Below are 14820 nucleotides of genomic sequence, written 5' to 3'. Positions count from 1 at the left end.
AAACCAAGGCAATAATTATGTGATCCATTTTCCTTAAAATGATTACTACACTAGAAGGAAGGAAGACAGGACTTACTAAGCATTAAGAAACGCAGTAGTGTGTGAAGTTGAAGTCAACGACTTCACTTGAACTTCATTAGAATGGAAACACAAAAAAAAAAGATACGCTGCACACCAATAAAGTTCACAAAGAAGATGAAATCCTGGGTAAAATTAAGTAAAGTAATCATCTATTATTTTTTTCCAGGCGGGGCTTAATGTCCAACTACCAATTAGGTGTCCCTCGTCGGGTACGGAAGCTCGTACTTTACTGTAAACTATTTTTATTCTACATAATACAACGCTCAATACAAAGCCACGCTCTTGACGACTAAACCAACATCCGCCCCGAAATCCTGGATATTTAAAGGAAATCTCTGCTGTTTTTAAACAAGTAAACCTGTTGAGATTTATTTTTTACCAAAGCATCAAGTCCTTCCACCGGAAAAGAGCGTCAACGACATAGCAAGATTTCCTGTTGTAGCAATAAAAAAGGAAAAAAATTAAATCATTTTTCTGAATTAATTTAAATAAAACATATTATACTCTAGCTTTATATTTTTTGGTAAGTACCCCCCACTCTGGTACTTGATAAGGACTTTGAGGACCGACTAGCGAAGTACTCGGTTTTCCGCCTGAGACCCTTGGAGCTGTTTAACTGGATAAGTAGTTACCCTAATGGGCCATCATGTGTCATTGTTCTTCCCTCTGTTTAAGCTGATTCTGCTTATTCTTCTGCTGACTAAGCGCCAGTACAGAGTGTCATTGTCAACTTGTCCTGGACTTATACCTTCTTATAAGGAGTGATTGGCTCAGAAAATACCTTATAAGGGTGTTATGCTGTGGCTATTAAATAACTTTGACTGATGCTGCTATAGAAGAACTATGCATGTGCCAAATCTTAACGACCGACAGCTGTGCAGCGTAAAGCCTTCACTTTCGATTGCAGCGTCTCACGTGTTTTTGTAGAAAAATCTGTCTGACCGGAACTGTCGTTTGTGTAATAGGTGTTAGTTTCGTTTTGCCGAAAACATGATACTACACATGTAATAGAGCAACAAATTGTCGTGAAATTTCACACTTACTTGGTAAAACCGCTACTGAAACTTATCTTTCATTAAAAGAAGTTTATGGCGATGAATGTTGTATAACGTGCGCGTGTTTTTGAGTGGTTCAAGCGTTTCCAAGATGGCTGAGAAGACGTCGGAGATGATGACCGCCCGGGTCGCCCTTCCACGTCCAAAACGGATGAAAATATCGATTATAATTAATCAACATTACTACCGTGAAGTGCTTGCTCAATTCCGTGAAAGAGTAAGGGAAAAAAACGACCCGATTTGTGAAAGAACAAGTCATGGGTTCTCTCCATCAAGACAACACGCCAGCACACACTGCATTTTATGTCAAGACGTTTCTAGCCAAGTACAACATCCCAGTTTTAGGCCAACCGCCTTATTCGCCTGACCTGGCCCCATGTGACTTTTATCTGTTCCCCAAAAAAAAATCTACATTAAAAGGAACACGGTTTCAGTCCGTTGAAGCTGTGAAAGAAAAAGTGGCACGCGTCATGCAGGAGCTCACAGAAAAAGACTTCCAGCACTGTTTCGAACAATGGTAAATTCGCATGGAGCGTTGTAGAGGTAGGGGAGGGGTATATATTGAAGGTGATAATAACTAAATATGTATAAATTTAAAATAAAATGTTTTACAGCAATAGTCTCGTTATTTAATAGCCACACCTCGTATGTAAGTTCAGCCACTGCGGAGGTATGCTCTGAAGAAGGTGAGTAATACTTAAAAACGAATGGTAAGGAATCCTAGCCTTTCAGTAATAGCCACCAATTCTTATAGGGTAAAAAGAGATAGGAGTGATACCCTATATACTACTCTGATCAAAAAACGTTAAGGAGCAAGAAATTTTCTGGCCTGCAGGTTCTGGTGAGAATCACCGTCATCTTGAAACCAGACGTGATTATAAAGTGATAAAACCTCTTGGACCTCGTAAAGAGGAGGCTGCTGTACCTACTAGACCAACGATGGTACAGCAAGCCTCTTTGGTTGCACAAATTGCAGGATAGAACTCTCCCTTGTGTCCCTTAATGTTGAAGCTTTATCCTCAAGCTTCCTTTTTATAATTAACTATCCATCGCTAATAAAAGATGAATAACTGGATAAGTTGGGCTTTAGGCTATGCAAGAACTCGCTTAATATCAAACAGATGCAGCATTCATTTGAATAATTAAAAATAAATAATGAATCTTTTACAATATTAATTCTGCAAGGAGCAAAGACACTCTTAAATAATCTGTCAAATCCTGTTGGCTACTCCTCAGAAAAAAAAGTCATCCCCTCCACAAAGAAGGTAACAATTAGGCTACCAATCCTCATTAGTCATTTAACCATTTACCACTTCTTTCACTCTTTCATCCACTCATTCCTCTATTTCTTTTAGGGTTAATTTATCACCGTCATCTTGTCAGCGAGAACAATACCCTGGCTAGTGTCGTGCTCTCACCCATTACTGCTGCACGTAGCTCCCCCCCATCGCTTTAAGGTCAACAGTAAAAAGTGATCAATTATCTTTTTTCTATGTGAGATTAGATAGGTGTCTTTGTCACGTATTTATGAATAATATTAGATATTAGAATTTTTCCTCATTAAAGGAGTGGCTAGTTTAGATATTTCCATGTAAGATAAAAGTAACAACTGGACAAGCCTTTTCGCGTCTACAAAGTCAGCCAATTGCAATGTAGTTGACATTTAAGATTTGCATTTGCATTCTTCGGATATAGAAATTACGTTTTAAAAAAAATAGCCCCTTCTAATGTAGGAAAGCCTTCTTATTTCCATTATTTCTTTGTTCAAGCTTATTTCGTTTTGCACGATTCTAAGTTTTACTAAGGCCAAAAAGATCTTGACTTTACCACTAAAATTGGTGGGTAATTTGCCCTTAGTAGCAGTAATCTAAGATTCCTTCATAGAGCATTCTTTATTACTATTAGCATTTCGTACTTGCCACCGTGTCGTCAGGATAAACGTAAAACCACTCCTCTTCTGGATATAGCCCAACTATCTGGTGCCTTTTTAATGGTCTATTCAGCATAATTCCTGGATGGAGGAACGATTCAGTAGTATGATGTCATTTTAATCACAAAGCTGCTCTGGGTTTTAAAGCATTTAAAAGTGAAGTAATCGCCTATTTTTTTCAGGCGGGACCTTAACGTCCAACTACCAATTAGGTGTCGTGGACGGAGGCGACTAGCAAACATACTTTACTTATTTCTCATTTAACCATTAAATAAAATCCAAGGCCTAGAGACCGGGGAATCGAACCCAGTACCACAATAAATATTAGGTCTCGCCTCTAACCGCTCGGCTACCGTGGCGACTCTTTAAAGCATTTACAGGCTGATCTAAGTCTTTTTTTTAGTCATCGCAGCTTCCCTCTTGAAAAGATTTAAGACAAGACTTCTCTTTAAGACTTAAGACAAGACTTCTTTAAGACAGAAGGTATGTAGAAGCTTTGATTGTTACACCACGTACGAATATAAGAGTTTCAAGAAAAATACGAAGCGGAAGTATGTTTAATGAAAACTTGATTAAAAGTTCGCAGCTTCCTTTTAGATAAAAAGATAACATCAATAACTTGTTTCTTTTTAGAAATAAAACTAAAGTTTACCAAAAAAGAAGCTCACCTTATTCTTTTTATCTTCATGTGTAATGGAACATCCCAATTTGAGATGAGTAGCCAGCGTCATGGACTCACGAACTGTCAACAACGGCCTGACCACATCGTCCTGTTGGATGTAACAGGAGACTTTCTTGAATTCCTCCAAGCCAATTTTGGTTCGATCTTCACCATTGATTAAAATCTGGCCATCAGAACCACGAACACTGAAACAAATGTAAGTAATCTAGATATAGAAGAGAATTTTGGCAATAAAAATAGCTAATTCTTGGGGAAAGAATAAGAACCAATGAGGAAGGGGATTGGCTCAATGGGGTGCCTCCAATGTGGAGTTCCCGAGTTCAAATCCAGCGGCTGGCACTGATATTTTTTCTCTCTCTCTCTTTCTAGGAGCTTCTTTACAGTTTACTATTCTGTAACGGGAAAATACTGACCAGGAGAACAGCGTTGCACCAAATAAAGCTCCTGGATACCCTATAACCTCAGTTATTGATGCGCCTTGAAGTAAAAACAAAAAAAAAAGTATTCAACTTCACTGTTAAAGGAAGCGTTACGTCAGAGCTCCCCAGATACCTAAAAATACCAATTCTCAGAAAAAAACAGAAGTTATTTTCAATTTCAAATGTCGCCCTGTTTATAAACCGGATGCTTCCTTTTTCTGAAATGGATTCTTTTAACGGAAATGCCTTTCAAGATTTTCCTCTAATCATTGTGCGTTAATTAATAAATGAAGTTGTGAGAGCAGTTTATAAGCTTGACTTTCAAGAAATCGGGTAAAATAGATTCTAAAACGTTGTGTATAAACCAGAATATCTCTACAGACAAAAATATATTGTCAGATTTTTCATCACAAAAAATTTAAGTAGCAAAAACGACGAACAGATTACGAGGTGTGGCTGTTAAATAACGAGACATTTTATTTTAGATTTAAACATATTTAGTTATTATCACCTGCAATATACACCCCTCCCCTATCCCTACAATGCTCCATGCGAATTTACCATTGTTCAAAACAGTGGTGGTAGTCTTTTTCTGTCTGCATGACGCTGGCCGCTTTTTCTTTCACAGCTTCAACGGACTGAAATCGGGTCCCTTTTAATGTATATTTGACTTTGGGGAACAGATCTAAAGTCACATGGGCCAGGTCAGGCATGGCCTAAAACTGGGATGTTGTACTTGGCTAGAAACGTCCTCTTGACAGACAATGCAGTGTGAGCCGGCGCGTTGTCTTGATGGAGAACCCCGTGACTTGTTCTACCACAAATTGGGTCGTTTTTTTTTCCTTACTCTTTCACGGAGTTGAGCAAGCACATCACGGTAGTAATGTTGATCGATTATAATCGATATTTCCATCCGTTTTGGAAGTGGAAGGGCAACCCGGGCGGTCATCATCTCCGACGTCTTCTCAGCCATCTTGGAAACGCTTGAACTACTCAAAAAAACTTGCGCACGTGATAAACATTCATCGCCATAAACTTCTTTTAATAAAAGAAAAGTTTCAGCAGCTGTTTCACCAAGTATCATGTGAAATTTCACGACAATTCGTTGCTCTACTACTCTGTGTAGTATCATATCTTGTTTTCAGCAAAACGAAACTAACACCTCTTACACAAACGACGGTTCCGGTCACACAGATTTCTCTACAAACACGTGAGACGCTGCAATCGAAAGAGAAGGCTTTACGCTGCACAGCTGACAGGTCTTTAGCATTTGGCACATGCATAGTTCTTCTGTAGCAGCATCAGTCAAAGTTATTTAATAGCTACACCTCGTAAAAGCGGAAGTTCAATTATTCTGTAAACTGTAATATTTCAGATTTCCTATTTATTTAAACGTGCTTACAAACGTACATACATCTCATGCTCTACAACATTTTTTTCTTGTCCAGGCGATGTATTTTCTGTGATCGCAAAACTTCCCATAATTAGGAGTAAGAAAGAGTGAGAGAGAGAGTGTGAGAGAGAGAGAGAAACAAGGAGAGTGTGTCTTAAATAGAAAACACTGCCAGAAGCAAGGAGGGAAAATGTTGTCATGACAACAAATAAGACGAGCTCGCTAAAAGCAAATTAAATGTAATAAAAAAAACTTTTACAACCAGAGTAAAGATAGATGCATCCAAAGGAGAATGAAGCTAACAAGAGAACTAATAAGATGCCAACTATTATTTCTTTAAATTATAGTAGTTACATTTTTAGAAAATAGCATCACAACAATTTAATTGAGGAAAGATGCTAGTTTTTATCAAATTGACATAATAAAACAATTAAAGGGAGGAATAACAATTGGGTCATAAAAATAATTAAAAAAAAAAAATAATTATTGTCTAATTCAATGGACGTGATTTGAATAATTTAATTTTGTTTCTCTCCCTACTGTAGACATAAAGAGGAATTTACTAAGTTTTAAACTTTAGCTTAAGTTTAGAATCCCAAAATTATCCACCAGAAAAGAGTTAAGTCCAACATCTAACGTAAGCACTCGGAATTCACACATAAATATGATTTCCCACAAGGCTAAGGTTTCCTTAGGATGCTGCAAAAGGCTATGTGGGAAAAGTTGGGGATTAAGCCCTAGGATGACGCTCTGGATCTATAAAAGTGTGGTTAGACCCATGGTGTCACACGGGGCGGTGGCGTGGTGGGCGAAAACCTTGCAGGTGGGTGGAATCCGAGCACTCAGTGGTATTCAAAGGCTGGCTTGCCTGAGTGTCACTGGGGCCATGAGGACTTCCCCTACTGCGGCCTTGGAGGTTTTATTAAATTTGCCCCCATTGCACATATATATTCAAGGCGTTGCAAAGGCCGTTGTCATTAGGCTTATGACAGGACAAGCTCCCATTACCGTCAGGCATGGAGGAGCGTATCAAGAGTTATACGAGGAGCTGGAGGCCGACCCAATTCTGGGCCTGCCCTCGGACTTTATGACTCCCAAATATAACTTCAACAAGCCTTTCAAAGTCTGTATTGGGGACCGAGAGGCTTGGAAAAGTGGACCCCCAGTTGTGGGAGATTCAATGTGGTACACAGATGGCTCCAAGATGGAGGAGGGAGTAGGAGCGGGAGTGTACGGGGCGAAACCGAAATGTAGTTTTTCGGTTAGCCTAGGAAAACTAGCTACAGTTTTTCAGGCTGAGCTAGCTGCAATTAGGTTCTGTGCTACCGAGATTAAAGGGCGAGGAATTATTAACTCTAAGGTCGTAATTTTCTCGGATAGTCAGGCTGCTCTACGGGCAATTAGTTTCTACCAGGTCAATTCAAGGCTGGTTTGGGACTGTCTGGGTGCCGTGAAGGAAATTAGTGACCAGAATAAGGTATTTCTAGTTTGGGTACCTGGTCATTCAGGACACTTCGTTGGCCCGGAGCCCTGCTTTGGGGTTTCGAAATGTGTTAAGTCTGCGGCCATCAATGTATGGGTGCAGAGTAGGGCTCAGGAGTGGTGGCTTGCCACCACTGGGCTGAGACAGGCGAAGGAGTTCATCAGAGGCTATTCGCCGAAGCTGACCGCAGAATTAATCCGTCAAGGCCGTGGGGCTATAAGGATAATTGTAGGCTTATTAACTGGCCACTGCAGACTCAGAAAACACATGCATCGCATGGGCCTGGCAGATGACAGCCTTTGTAGATTGTAAAGAAGTTTATAGCGATGAATGTTGTATCACGTGCACAAGTTTTTTGAGTGGTTCTTTGCGTTTCCAAGATAGCCGAGAAGACGTCGGAGATGATGACCACCTGGGTCGCCCTTCCACAATCCAAAACGGATGAAAATATTGATTATAATTGAATCAACATTACTACCATCAGGTGCTTGCTCAAACTCCGTGTTAAGAGTAAGGGAAAAAAACGACCCGATTTGTGGTAGAACAAGTCACGGGGTTCTCACCATCAAGACAACGCGCCAACTTACACTTCATTGTCTGTCACGACTTGTTTTTAGCCAAGTACAACATCCCAGTTTTAGGCCATCCACCTTATTCGCCTGTCCTGGCCCCATGTGACTTTAGATCTGTTCCCTAAAGTCAAATCTGCATTAAAAGGAACACGATTTGCCAGTCCGTTGAAGCTGTGAAAGAAAAAGTGGCACGCATCATGCAGGAGCTCACAGAAAAAGACTTCCAGCACTGTTTCGGAAAAATGGTAAATTCGCATGGAGCGTTGTAGGGATAGGGGAGGGGTGTATATTGAAGGTGATAATAACTAAATATGTATAAATTTAAAATAAAATGTTTTACAGCAATAGTCTCGTTATTTAATAGCCACACCTTGTATCTTAAATTTAAGTGACAAAACGGTTCAGTCATAGCTATTTATATTTATAATAAATTTCCCCAAATAATAAAGATTTAGCGACATTTGTTTAGTCATTGCATAATAAATCATTTATTTCATAAGCTATTTTGATTAACTCATTGCACTAATGCAAATCGTTGCAATAATTTTAACTCAAGTTCAAGTAGCAGGCGCTGCATGATAACGATAAATTTATTTGAATTTATAAACGGAATTGTATAAAAAAAAATGTAAATTATTTCATCGTATTTATCCACTATTGTGTTTTATGGAGTTAATCGAGTTGTCCTATGAACGGGCTCATGATTTATGGTTAATAATTGTAACTTAATGGTTGCAGTTATTAGTTATTGTACTTTCTTTCTAACAAAATCAATTGTAAGTTATTGATTATAAAAACTAGAAAACGCTGAAAAAAGATACAATATTGTAATTTAAACAAGTTATATAAAAGTTAGGGAAACTGTAACATTCAGTTTAAGAATAGAAGCGAGCAAAGCTAAATACAAGAATACAAAAAAAATAATTTTGATTGGATACACAGCTTCAATAGTTCTCCTCCTTCTTCTTCTTCACTAACCAATCACAGTAAAGTGGAAACTTTTTTTTTTTGAAAGAAAGTCCCAACTTCTTCAAGAACTTTCAATTAAGAAGTTGTTCACTATTAAATTGTAATATAAGATAGAAGAGCTTTTACTTTCTTAAATGGAAGAAGTAGGCTCAAGGAAAATAAATAAATAGGACGGCAAAAAAAGAAAAAGGTAAGGAAAATCAAACTAACTTTTTCCCATCCAACTTTTCTAGTTCTAGCTTTTCATCAGAGAGTTTTCATTAATCAAAATGAAAAATAAATGTTTAAAGGAATTCTATAATTTTGTTTAATAAGATTATATACCTGAAAAGTGGGTAAATTGTGCCTTTTTTCCCCCCCATGGGAGCTAGCATAAACTGAAGAGACCGTGTAGAAAAGACTTTACACTCATGGGGAAAATATTAGATTTTTATCAATATTATTTACTATACTTAGATAATAAAAAGAAGTATTGTTATGACGTAAGATTATCTCTAAATTTAGTTTCCCCCCCGAAATATCTGGTTTTCAAGTCCCCTAAGTCCGAAAAAGTGAGTCAGCATCACTAAAATAAACAATAAAAATAAAATAAGAGTAAATAATAATAATAAAAAACCTAGGCGCCACGCGGTAGCCGAGCGGTTAAGATACTAGACCCGCAAAGCTAAGGTGTATTGTTGGTTTAGTGGGTTCGATTCCCCGGTCTCTAGGCTTTGGATTTTATTTAATGGTTAATAAGAGAAATTTATTGTAAAGTATGTTAGGCGGTTATAGGCTAGACCCGCAAAGCTAAGGTGTATTGTTGGTTTAGAGGGTTTAATTCCCCTGGTGTAGGCCTTGCATTTTATTTAATGGTTAATATGAGAAATTTATAGTAAAATATGTTTGCTAGTCGCCTCCATCCACGACACCTAATTTGGTAGTTGGACGTAAAGCCTGCCTGAAAAAATGGGCAGTTACTTTACTTTTTTACTTAATAAAAAATATCAGTCAGTTCAAATTTGACTTATAGTTTAAATGCCATCGAACCTGACAATGAGCTTTTTGCAAAATAAATTACCAGCCTCTAGTGATTAAGTAGAATTTTTTTTATTAATCTACATTTTGATCTTGCAAAAATCTTGAGCTAATTTGTTTTTTAATATTCTTAGCAGAATTACTTGACAGTGATAATAGTCGTGAATATTGAGCAAGAACGGAAATAGAGCAACTATCAGTTTAGGTTGAATTCAGGAGATTGTTGCGTAAAATTAAAGGCTTTAGATCGTGATCTGATGTACAATGAGGTTTCATTGTGGTTATAGGAGTGCCCTGTTCCCTTTTAACCAAACACCAGTAGAGGACGAAGAAAACGCTCAAATTGACCGCTGATTTTTCTGATATTTATTCCCTTTTTGGTTAGTCCATTAATTTTTTTTTCCCTTCACTTTCTTTCTCTTCCTTGTATCCCGCAAAGTTTTGTGTTAGTGGGTTCACTTTGTTCAAAATTTAATGGACTAACCAAAAAGGGAATAAACATCAGAAAAGTCAGTGGTCAATTTGAGCGTTTTCGTCCTCTACTGGTGTTTAGTTAAAGGGAATTGTGTTATATAACCACAATGAAACCTCATTAAACGTACATCAGAACACGATTTAAAGCCTATATCTCGGTTCAATTCTCAGTTCTAGCACTTGAGATTTTATTTAATGGTTAATATGAGAGACGTTTTGCTAGTCGGCTCCGTTCCTAAATTTAGTAGTTGACGTAAAGCTAGCCTGTAATAATAGGCATTAGTTCATCTCCTTCCGATTTTCTTTCAACTGTTTGAGTTTTTCTCACACGCTCGTGAAAGTTTGTTTTTCTCCACCACTCCAAGTCTACAGCCAATTATATTATTTCTGAGTTGGTGACCATAATCAGCTGGGTATTTTGAAATCATACACCAAATTCTGAATTTGAATTTAGGGCTGATCAGTTCCATTATATAGGAAACAAATAAACTGAAGAATTTTGTTTTCTGGATCGCTGAACAATATGATTTATTGGTGCTTTTTATTTTTGGGCAATGAATAAATTTAATATAAATAATTATAAAATTAACGGATATGAGCAGAATAATATGGCAAAAAATGCAAATTTGGAGGGCATGTTCGGTCCCGTCATGCAGAACTAACCAAATAAACGATGGACGAAAAAACTTTCAAGATTGTACAGACTGCTACTTGCTCAGTACGATCTTAACTTTTTTTGTTTTTGTTCTCTTTACTTATGAAACATATCCGACTGACTTCGTTTAAATAAAATCAAGGTTAACATGTGCATTAATTAGCATAATACTTAGTTAAGCATACAAATTATGTGTGCACCGAAATAATTTTGAGTATTATCAAATCTTTTTACATAATTCTTAATTTAGTGATTATTACACTTACAAAAGAAAATGATCGTGATTATAATCATAAAAATAGACCAATTTCCCTCGTAACAAACATGATGATAATGATTTGTTCACTAGCAGAGACTAGGCCTTCCTACAAGAGCATTAAACCCAAGATAACATTGGCAAAGACTGGGGGAAAAAATCCTGCGAAGGCTATTCACGTCTGATTATATCACATGAGTAAATCGAATGAAACGAACAACAAGTGGTTCGTGATCCAAAGTTGAAGCAGAAAAGCTCCTGGTTTTGACTAAAACAGGGTCGCCAAAGTTTTTTTGATCATGGACCCCCCCTATAATAATTTTTTGAAAAATCTCCATCGACCCCCTATAAAAATAATTTTCAGTTAGTTAAAATAAAACTATCTATTAGGTACTGTTTTTGTACATATATTTTATGATTTTAAACATTTATTAAAGTAATTTTACATTGTGTAACTTTCATAGTTTTATGAAAAATACCTTAATGTTGAAATTTAAATACCTTAATATTTATTAAATAATAAGTAAAGTAACTACAGTATTGGCTTCTTAATTAATGAGATGAGTCTACCTGGCGTTTCTTTACAAGGTTCTCTATATTGGGTTCGAAATTGTTTTTCCTTCGAACCCCTAGCTCAGATCGACCCCTACTTTTGTTAAATAGACCCCCCCCCCGGGGGCGACTTCTGGACTAAGAGTCTGTCCACCTTTCTTGTAACCCGAAATCACCCGGCATCCAGACTAGAAGAACAGAATATCTTTAACAGAAGCTAGCTCATTCCAGTTTCTTAGTACATTGTGACCCCAGTCTACGTAGAAGTGAAAACTCACTGCCTTCTACGCAGTTTCACGAGGAAGTCACCAATCCGCTCATCCACTCAAAGACAACTAACTTATAGCATAAAACATGGCCTAGAACATCACAAAATGGGTACCCAGTTTCAAAACAGACCGACACTCCAGGACCTATCCTTTAAACACCCAAAATAATCATCGGATAACCCATCTCAGACAGACCTAAAGTTAGCCAGTCAGCTTTAGAAACTGTATAAATGGCTAGAAGTATACTTGAATCTAATCGGTACACAGCATCCTCACTTTAAGTTGAACGGAAGTTGGTTTCATCCTCTATCTATCTCAGAAACTCCCTACAAAAATGGGGTTTTGGTGAGAACACATTACATAAAGATTCCTTCTTAAAACAAAGTACCAAGTAAGGGATCCGCAATCACTGATCAGGGAGAAGACAGACACCAATACATCATCTTATTAAAAAAAAAAGAAAAAAGAACTTACTGCCAACTTGGCACTTAGTTTGATACTAAGTGAAAGATATACCAAATGACATAAACCAAAGTGGGAGATATACCAAATGACATAAACCAAAGTGGGAGATATACCAAATGACATAAACCAAAGTGGGAAATATACCAAATGACATAAACCAAAGTGGGAAATATACCAAATGACATAAACCAAAGTGGGAGATATACCAAGTGAAATTGGCTGCCTCATAGTTCAGCAAAGTTTATAGGCAGACTTCCCATTAAAGATATACCAAATGACATAAACCAAAGTGGGAGATATACCAAATGACATAAACCAAAGAGGGAGATATACCAAGTGAATTTAGCTGCCTCACAGTTCAGCAAAGTTTACAGGCAGACTTCCCGTTAAAGGACGGAACTGTCCAGGAATATTTAAACAAAAGTATTCCTTTTATTTCAATCACCAAATTGATTGCCCAGCTATGAACTTTGTAATAATTACTGTATAAAGCTCTACTACTATAAAGAATGTAATATATGTAATAAATCCTACCAATAATAATTTGTAATATGGGCTTGAATGAAGATTTAATTCAGATATATGTAATGTAGAATGTCCCGCATACCAATTTGTTAAGAGTTAATCTGTTAAAATGGTGACTCTAATGTCCTTGGAATAACAATCCTTGAGTAGCTCAAGTGAACGCTGGAAAGCATTTCGTTACACCCATTTTATTCGCCAAAGTAAGAAGAAGAAGAAGAAGCAGAAGAAGAAAAGGCAGAGCTATTAAAGACTCTGCTGTGACCTTGGTACCTGTAGCAGAACGAATGCTTTCAGATCAGAAAAAGAAGTAGGAAAATTCTTTTAGCACATTTTCCGCTGGCCAACTAAAAAAAAAAAACCTACTGAATAAGCAATTTTGAGTAAGGAAAAACCTGTTTTGTTTAGGATACGCTAATAACCTTGAAAACTTTATTTCTCATTTCCACCAGACTTGTAATAAACTGGCGAGAACAAATTTCGATCTCACACGTTGAAAAATATAATACAGGAAGGAAGAAGTGAGAATACGATTGTCCAGAAACATCGATCGCATTTTCTAACCAGTTACTAGAGAAGCAGACATATGGGCTTGCAATCAGTAAAACAGGTGATAGTTCACAATTACGCCATTGTCATTGCCACAATAATTCAATAATAAATCAATCAATATAATTATTATTTTAAGTTGATTTAAACAATCAATTGAAATCAAATCTATAACCGATATAACAATAAGCACATTTAGATTACAATTATTGTAACAATTACCTTACACATACCTCCTTTGGGTTTGAATATTGGTAGAGAATTTATAGTTAGTAATTAAAATGTGATATACTTTGGTTAGTAAGGTGATTATACACATAAAAGGGTTCAAAAGAGTAGGGAGGAAGAAATCCAATTTCTATCACCTGTTAGGGCTTTCCGGAAAAAAGGTTCTAGTTGCAGAATAACGGTGACAGTATGAAAGGATGTCTAATCACATAACTCTTCACCTTGAAGTTGAAAGAAGAACAAAAGATGCCATCCTGAGGATGACTGACGTCGAGAAAACGGAACTGATGCCATAGAATGAGATATTCTTGACGTTTTTCTCTCCCACTTTTCCTAGAAACCGGTTCTAGTCAACAGTGATTTAAGAGACATGATTAGAGGCTCTTCATCTGCAACTTCTTCACCATTGACTGACCAATGTTAGACATTGTTCGCGTAATTCGTACGAATATCACTTAGAAATACCACTATGCATTGATAATACCATTCTTAAAAGTAAAACCCTCAAATATTGGTGAAAACTATTCGAAAACAATCTTATATTAATTAAAAATTTCTTGAAAATTGTGAAAGATATTTAAAAAAAATAATAATTTAGTATTATTTCTCAATATTATTATTATTATTTCTAAAATAAATAAAAAGTTCATAAAATATGAGAAAATAATAAAAGATTAAGAAAAATAAGTGAAATATATTGTAGAACTACAGTTAATACGCATTAAACTTGCCCATAACTTGTTTCCATTGAATGGGGCGTGATTACACTAGAGTTGGGCGTGATTACACTAAGGTAGGCGTGGTTAAACTAGAGGTGGGCATGACCCGCCCACAGTCAGTAACCTACTACACTGTGATTGGCCACTACTTTAAGCTCAATAAAATCAATGAAATAATTAATTTAAAATTTTTTTTTCAACATTTCTCCCATAGGTATTTGATAAACTATCGATTTAATTAAGAAAAAAAAATTCTTAATAAAAATAAGATAAATAATATTTCTATTAGAATAATACTTCATCTTTTACCCAATTATCGTTAACAGAAACAAAAAAGTTAAGAATTTGTGTTGTTTAATCGTGAAATAGTTAAATGAAAACTGGGCACATTGTGCTGATTAAGCCGCCATTAAATAGGCTGCAAGCTTACTTTACAGTCCAGTCGGTGGAGAACTCTAGTGGCAATTTCTGTAAACATAATTGCAGATTCTACATTCACATTTAACCATGTTGCCGATTCACTAGACTTT

The 14820-nt window shown here is 36.6% G+C and overlaps 1 protein-coding gene across 3 annotated transcripts in view; it reads right to left on the bottom strand.

Annotated features, from left to right (window-relative positions):
- LOC141456999 (ATP-binding cassette sub-family G member 1-like) overlaps nt 1-14820 on the bottom strand; it is a 204931-nt gene that overhangs the window by 37687 nt on the left and 152424 nt on the right. For all 3 annotated transcript variants that reach the window (XM_074133454.1, XM_074133457.1, XM_074133455.1), the window contains one exon: nt 3735-3933. In XM_074133454.1, the coding sequence (XP_073989555.1) occupies nt 3735-3933 (199 nt within the window). The remainder of the gene's footprint in view (nt 1-3734; nt 3934-14820) is intronic.

Source organism: Rhodnius prolixus, unplaced genomic scaffold (genome assembly GCF_049639745.1).
Source record: "Rhodnius prolixus isolate KJV_2025 unplaced genomic scaffold, Rpr scaffold_10, whole genome shotgun sequence".
NCBI lineage: Eukaryota > Metazoa > Arthropoda > Insecta > Hemiptera > Reduviidae > Rhodnius > Rhodnius prolixus.
The sequence above is the reverse complement of the archived record's forward strand: the minus strand, read 5'-3'. Positions and strand labels throughout refer to the sequence as shown.